Below are 7,875 nucleotides of genomic sequence, written 5' to 3'. Positions count from 1 at the left end.
ACATGAAAGTTTTATCTTCAATTATTGGACTGCCCGTTAAACCCTTTGGCATTGAAACATGCATTCCGACTGGCAACAGGACTGAATGATCACCTGAATTCAATACATTTGTCTATATAGTGTTCGTGTTGCTAAGAGAGATTTTTATACCAAGATCTTCACACCGGACACGACGGGGAAAAGTTACAAATTGATCCTGCAAAATCGAATCAACCCTGACCTAAGACACATCTGTGAATAACCTAGATACTGGGTTATTCGTTTAATGGAAGGACTGCCTGCCAGTAATGAGAAGCAGCTAGTCGAGAGAGCTATTCAACCATATGGCATTCTGATCAGGGACATTTCATTTAAAACAAATATTGAACAATGACTGGAGAAATAACTCGTTTTTTTGACTAGATATGTTGTTCTCATTCTCTCATCATAAAAGTTTATTTTTTTGGACTACTATTATTATTATTATTATTATCATAGTTGTTCTTATATCTTTCTATCTTTGATTTATTTGATCAAATCCTCAGCTCTCGTGAAAAGATGATTGTTCAAAAATGTGGTGAAAAAAAAGGAAGCAAATATTTAAACATTTACTCTTGTTATTATTTGACATATGACACACGCCTGTACTTCCTGTTATTGGTAACTGCCACACTCCAAATCTAATTCTGTTAAAAATAATGTTGCAAAGCTTTGTTAAAGGTGGGGTAGGTCATTCACTTTCAGGCTGCGTACTTTCAAATTCTAGCGCACTCGAGCTGGTTTCTCCATTCTTACCTACCTTTAATGTTTACTACAATATTTTTTAAGATGGAAAATCAGCTGATGCATTCAGGTTTTTCTGATTGTATTTGTGTATTCTTAGCTTTTTTTCATTTCTTTACCTAACTTGACCTATTTTTTACCATAACTGTCATTATTCATACATGTAAAACTCTATCAGATTACAGTTATCAAAGAGGCAGGGAAACGTTACCTCTCAATATGTAGTTCTGGTAGTTCTGGTCAGCTTCTGCGCCCACTTTGATGAGACAGGTCAGACCTTCGGCCATCACAAACTCATGGACCAGGTCTTTGTCATCCTGGAGTAAAACAGGGGGGGAAAGAGAGCATAGGACAAGTAAGCACAGTACACACTGGTTTTATACTTATAGAATCACACAAAATCCCTCCTAGAACTCATCATTTGACTCGAGTGAATTCAGGTTGTATTCTCTTTTGTTACCACATGGTGTCAGTGCTTGGACTAACAATGCTTCATTCCCCAGAACAGCTGATACATACACGTGTCAACAACCATGTGTTTAGTCATTTGTCAATTTAGACTGTCATGTGTCTAGGGTAAAAAATAAGCATGGAATCTGGGAGAAAACTCCGGCCTTTTTTTAATTGTTTTAACCAAGCTGCAGCAGTGGAACGACAAAGAGAAGAGATGGATGTTTTTAATTTAACTGACAAGACATTTTGTGCTAAATGATCAAATGAAAAAATGTTGGAGGTCAATTTAAGTGTTTGTAAATTTAATAATTGTACTTAAATGCTGCATTAGCAAGCACTTGCATTGCTATTTAATTGTTTTTGTTATAGTTCAGTATTCTTGTGTTCTTTTGTGTTCCAGAAAAAGCACTTTTGAGCTTTATGTGGCTCACTCCTCTCATCTTAAAATAAAGATTCACACAAACACATGAGTACAAATACACCCCACACACAAAGGCCTACACACACCCACATACACACACACACACACACACACAGGGAGAGAAACGCCACGTTGATGGAGATCCCTGTCATCAGGGAGGCGCATGGTGGCCACAATAACTAACTGTATTCTGCAATAACAAACGGACAGTAATTGCATGTGAAATATGCGTGTTACCTGAAAGATCTGCTTTAGAGAGAACAGGGCCCTTCTCAAGTCACGTCCATTGGAGTTATACAGTCTTTCTGGAGGGAGAGAGACACAAGGGAGTGGTTATTATCAACAAACAGTAATAAAAAGCTCAAGTTAAAAACTGTTTCCCCATTATTTTAAGCAAGTGTTTTTTACATAATCTGCTTGTATTGTTCCTTTCCGTGTGAATGTGCACCTTTCATCTCACACCAATCCTCATATGTCTCATGACTAAGTCGATAAAACTTGGAAGTGAAAATGAGTCTCAGCTGTGCAAGACTTGCGCAATAGTTTGATATGCAGAGGAAGGCCGGAGGTAGATGGAACCAATCGCACCGCTCAGCTCTGATCACCTGAGGCAGGCACTTCATCACACACTTTGCATGGTTTCTGTCTTTATAACAAACACACACACATGCACACACATGCACATGCACACACACACACACACACATTGCAGTGGTGATTAGAGCTGTATTGGAATGTTAATGAGCTGCTGGCCGGGCTTCAACGGTGAGGTATTCAGGTCACGACATGGAAAGCACTCAGAACCAACGACTACGAGCTCTAACACCATCACATCTGATATTTAGCCTTATTATTTCTATACATGATTACAAGACATCATTAATAGACTTCTATCAAACTACAGGGCCATAAAAGTCTGTGTACTTGCATATATGGTAGCATTGCATTACATAGTGAGTTTAATATATATTTCTACGACCCTATCCTATAATAAAGTATGTATTACCCTAACACCATTAGAATCAACATAATTCTAGTATAGGAGCAAAGGTGTGGGTATATTTTGCTGTTGATATTTAATCTGAAAATGCATTAATTAAAACCACAAGTTTCAACACAAGCTTTCAAGTTGCCTGGTGTTGGGCACGCATCAATTCACTTTGTGTTACAGTGGAATCCTTAGTGTCCCGAGTGTATATCTGTGCATCCACATATATGCCTACGGGGGCTTTACAATTAAAAAAATACCTTTCATGTGAAACATAATAAATATTTTTGAAAATAATGTGCAATAACGTTTTTGAGGCTGTAATGCTGTACACATAGTACTATTATTTGCATGTACATAGTATACCACAAGGATCAGACAGAAACACATATTGTCCATACTGTCCATGTGTGTGTATGAACTGTGTGCAGGGGCTGGGAGACTGTGTGTGTAAACCAGAGTTTGTATGTTGATGAAATATCTTCACTCCATCAGCGAAGGGTTAAAAGTCTACAGAGGTAAGGGCCTGCTGTCTGTAGCTAAGTGGGAACCATCACTAAGCTAGACAAGGCTAACACAAAATCAAAATCATTATCATTACGCACACAGACTACAAATGACCAGCCTTTCTGTTTCTCCGTCTGCGGGACGCTTTGTGTGAGTTCAGCAGCGGCATTCATGAAATACATCATGGTAGTCTACAGAAGAGATAATCAAATCAACCACATCATTAGAGCCTAGGGGGCAGCTGGTGATGAGTGTCAGTGGGAGGAAATGAGTGATTCTCACAAATAGGTATAATAGCAGGAAAAGAGAGGGAATAATATGTATAGATAGGCATGAAAGAGGTGGGCGTAATAAAGGGAATAGAAGGAAAGGAAAGGAAAGGAAAACACAAGACAGGTCAGGAAAGAAAAAGAAAGTAAAGGATTGAAAAAGAAAGGAAAGGAAAGGAAATGAAAGGAAAGGAAAGGAAATGAAAGGAAAGGAAAAGAAAGGCAAGGAAAGGCAAGGAAAGGGTGACCACTGACTGCATGCAAGGGTATGATTTGAGGCAGAGGTGACATGGAACTGCCCTTCCAAAGATAAACAAACTAAATGTGTTTCCTGGCATGTATTTGAAATAAAACTTTTGAATTTTTAACCTTTTCTAAGCCAGCTGTTATAAACAAAATCAATATGACAGGGGTCAATTAAGCATAATCACTTTCTGGCACAGAGAAAAACCAGTTCACTTTTTCCCTTAACCTTTTGATTACAGAACCACTTCAAAAAAAACAATGAATATATAATCGACCCCTCATTTAGGTAAACAAACAATTGTTGCATTTTCCTCATTCTCGTTTGTCTAGTATTCCCTGGAAATGAAGTGGCCTCTCAGTGATTCGAGGAACACTCGGCCCTTCAAGGCCAACGTTAGATTCAGTCGGTCACGTGTAATGTTCATGGTCTTTATCAGGAGCTGTCAGAGTAACCTTTAGCAAAACGTCTGCTGCCCATCAGGGTCATGTCAGCAGCAGCGATAAGCCTTACACTCGGCTTGATTCATTATGGTGTAGCCTACTGCTGGTGATGCATTCAGGTGTGACAAGGTGGGTATTATTATTAGCTAGATTGTAAAGGGACAACCATCTGCAATGTAAAATAAACACACTAAATTAAAAGTTCAGTAAACACAATTTTGGAATCCAACAATTCTTTAATGTTCAGCAAATGTAAACATTAAATATGAAATGGTTCCACATAATCACATTGTTTTATGTAAGAATGTACCATCTCTATAATATCTTAAGAGACAATCCATGTACTCTGCCTGCTAGATATATATATCTCTTTATATTATTTAATAGTTTAACATTTATTTTCTTGCTGTTTATAGTGTTTATTATAATTATCATTTATTTATATGTATTCTTAGTTAGTGCCATAAGTTAAAGTAGTTTCTACGCTTTTATTTTGAAGGCATGTTTTGGGCACTGGGTGATTAGAGCACCTGGTGTAATTGTATATATTGGAGACAGGTGGGTGGTGGGGGCCAGAGCACTAGTAGGCAAACGTTTTTTTACCAGGGTGTTTCAAGCCAGCAAAAGGAAAGCCATAGGAAAGGCTTAAGGAAGAGGGACATAGGAAACGGGATATAGGAAACCTGTTCGTTGTACTTTGTTATCGGAATAAACTGCACGAATGGAGAATCTTGTCTGGACCTGGATCATTGCCCTGCGTAAGATCTGCTAACTAGTGCCTCAGCGGCTGTATTATTTTAACTTAATTAATTATCTGTTTTATTTCTATATGGTTTTGGCCGCTACACTGCCTATTGGTTGAGATCCCCTTCTTTAACAGATTTTCTTGAACCAAATATCTTCATTTTTTGATACAATTTTTAACTCACTTTAATTGGACATGAAAATATTCAGTAGAAAAATGCGATTAACTTATTAACATGTTTTTTGCACAGCGAAAAACAGTCTCACATCCATGCCAACTTTAAGTTTGCCATGGCGATACTGTGTAGTCACTTGATGTTTGCTAATAAAGTCTTGTCAACATAATTACCCCTCTGCTCCAGAGTCATCAGAGTCAGACACGCTAAATAATCAATGGGCCAATTTCCCATTGTCACAAAAGGCTCCAGCTGTCTTAACACTGTGTGTCTGGAGCGATGGTGCTTTCAAGCTGGAAATAATTCAAACAAATGACTCTCACCTTCAACCTCTGGGCCAAACAGCTTGGCCTAACAACTCTGCATTTCTCCAGAGGGAGACTGAAATAACAAACCAAAGACAAACTAGGAAGATAACACATCATCATTTGGTGTGTGAGTTTTTTTTTTTACTTGCCTAAAGTCCATTTGTTTGCCTCTTAAAAAATATTTTTTTAGTTATCAAATAAAAAACGAAGTAAATAAATCTGGAGTTAGCTGACAACTAAACTCATGTTTCCAGGCTAATTGAAATACTAATTTGAGCTCATCAACTTTAGCAGCATTTCTTGTGAGTGCCCTATCTTCACATGTGCCACCTTTAACATGTGAAAAGGAAGCCAGATGGTTCTCTCTTAAGCTACTTCCATTATCAGCTTCAGAAAAAGTATGTGTTTAATTGTTTTTTCACCAGTTGTCTACTAAAATGATCAAATGATTTGCATGATTGCTGAGCCCTGTAAATAAGGTTCCCTCTGCTGGTCTCAGAGAGAGATTAGTCAAATCAGAGAAAAGATGGGAGGTTTTGGAAGTGAGGGTTTGCCTGTCAACGTGTCTAGCTGGTCATTCTCCTTTTTTCCTGGCCCTTGATTTTCTTATTGTCACAAGAAAAGCTGAGGCACTCACTGGGATGTATCATTGTGGTTTGTACGCAGCCTGTGTATAGTGTGTTTGTGTTTGTGTATATGAGAGAGTGTTAACCTCTGTGTGTGTTCACTGAGAGCAGACAGACAGATGAAGGAAAGACAGAAAGGCACATTTTCTTTATAGGTTCGCTTGGAGTTTTACTGTTTTGTTTTGGAGGAATTGCAGTTCTATCCAAGCTGTTTCACCGTGACCTCACATGCACTGCAATATGTCCGCCTTAACGAGTCATTTAGTCCCATATACCATCTTTAAATATTTAATTTTCTTAAAGCGGGGGCAAAATCAACCAGCAGAATTATGAATCCACTTGTTCCCTGTTTACTTATTATCAAACAAACCTCTTGGTCCATATGGCTTTGATGATATTTAACAACACACACAACCTATGAACTGTACACTAAGTGGCTATTCTCAGAGCCTCTCCCAGGGGGCCCGGCTTTTTCTATAATTAGAGCTTTATGGGGACATGGAGTCCAGTTACTGTGGGAGCTTCATAGGGTTTATCACATCCGAAACACCGTGTGAGGAGGACCCAAGAAATATGTCTATTGTGCACTTATCCAATTATTCTATTTATGAGGAAAACAAGCCCTCTGGAAAATATAGAGTAAAAACTGTGTGTGTGTGTGTGTGTGTGTGTGTGTGTGTGTGTGTGTGTGTGTGTGTGTGTGTGTGTGTGTGTGTGTGTGTGTGTGTGTGTGTGTGTGTGTGTGTGTGTGTGTGTGTGTGTGTGTGCACGGGCCATCTCAGGCTACAGCAGGCCTAATCCACAGCAGAACTGCACAGTACTTATTTGACCTGCTGCGACATATCACATGCTAAATCCCAAAGTCCTTTAATTGATTGAAGTGTAATTCTGCTTAGTTGGCCTCAGTAAATGGAACCAACAGTCTACTACTACTACTACTACTACTACTACTACTACTACTATGCTTAATCCCTGAGATTGAACAACAGCTCAGCTCAGCAGAAGTGTCTTGAAGTCAACCTGGTTACAGAAATAGTGTTGTGAAGGTGAGAGTCTGCAGGCTGAGAAGAAAAATGTGATTATCTGTTTGGCATTCAACATATGAGCTTATTAAATTCATCCATAAGCATCAAAAACATACAGTATGTTCGTGCATTTTCTGTATTCTAAAGCGTGATTGTTGGCCACAGCAGCAGCTTGTTCTTTTAAAAAGCTCTTAAAATCTGGAGTACACAATCTGCACATCAACAAATGGAAAACAGATTATAACAAATAGTGGAAATGGTGGGGAATTAAGCAGCTAAAGAGCAAGATACTATATTTATCTCTAGCTATTAAAGACTATACACAGAGATAAAAGACTGTTGGACTTACATTGATTTGGCCCAGCTTGAAATGAATGCTAATGTTGCGTAGTATTTTTCTGATTGTGCCACTGTTTGCTAACATGTTCTCCATATGCATGCTAAGCTGTATTTATAGCATGTTTTCACTGCTCCCTAGTGGTCAAGGAATGTGTTATGGCAGGTTTAAATAAACATGCAACTGACTCAAATGCATGTATGAATGAAAGGGTTAATGAAGAAGACTATTGAAGCCATTGCAAGGTTATCTTAAAATGCAGTTTCTCTGCTGAGGAAGTTAGGGTATAATAATAACTTGAGGTAACAGACGCTTAATTCATGTTGTTCTACAATCTTGGAAGTAAAAGATGAAACAGCCTGTTTTCTCACTTCCAAATTCACTTTCTAATACTACGAAGAAACCCAACTGTTTGCACCTTGGCCAATTCAAAAACAAAAGGTATTGAAACTTTAAAAGTTTGGTTTATTTAAAGCCAATGCAGTAGCACTTTAAACAGTGTGCTGATGTAACTGCAAGTACATTTGTTTTATGGTTGATTTTAAGTCAACTCGGATAAAATCATTGACTTA

At 38.2% G+C, this 7,875-nt stretch overlaps 1 protein-coding gene across 1 annotated transcript in view; it reads right to left on the bottom strand.

Annotated features, from left to right (window-relative positions):
• Positions 1-935: 935 nt before the first annotated feature.
• Positions 936-7,875, bottom strand: part of LOC307027546 (FH1/FH2 domain-containing protein 3-like) — a 31,368-nt gene continuing 24,428 nt past the window's right edge. Inside the window, exons 4-5 of the mRNA XM_079695818.1 lie at positions 1,874-1,941; positions 936-1,079 (exon numbers count right to left, since the gene is read on the bottom strand). Of these exons, the coding sequence (XP_079551944.1) occupies positions 951-1,079; positions 1,874-1,941 (197 nt within the window). The 3' untranslated portion in view covers positions 936-950. The remainder of the gene's footprint in view (positions 1,080-1,873; positions 1,942-7,875) is intronic.

Source organism: Notothenia rossii (assembly GCF_949606895.1).
Source record: "Notothenia rossii genome assembly, contig: scaffold_206, whole genome shotgun sequence".
Lineage (NCBI taxonomy): Eukaryota > Metazoa > Chordata > Actinopteri > Perciformes > Nototheniidae > Notothenia > Notothenia rossii.
Note: the sequence above shows the minus strand (reverse complement) of the source record. Positions and strands in the feature narration are given on the sequence as shown.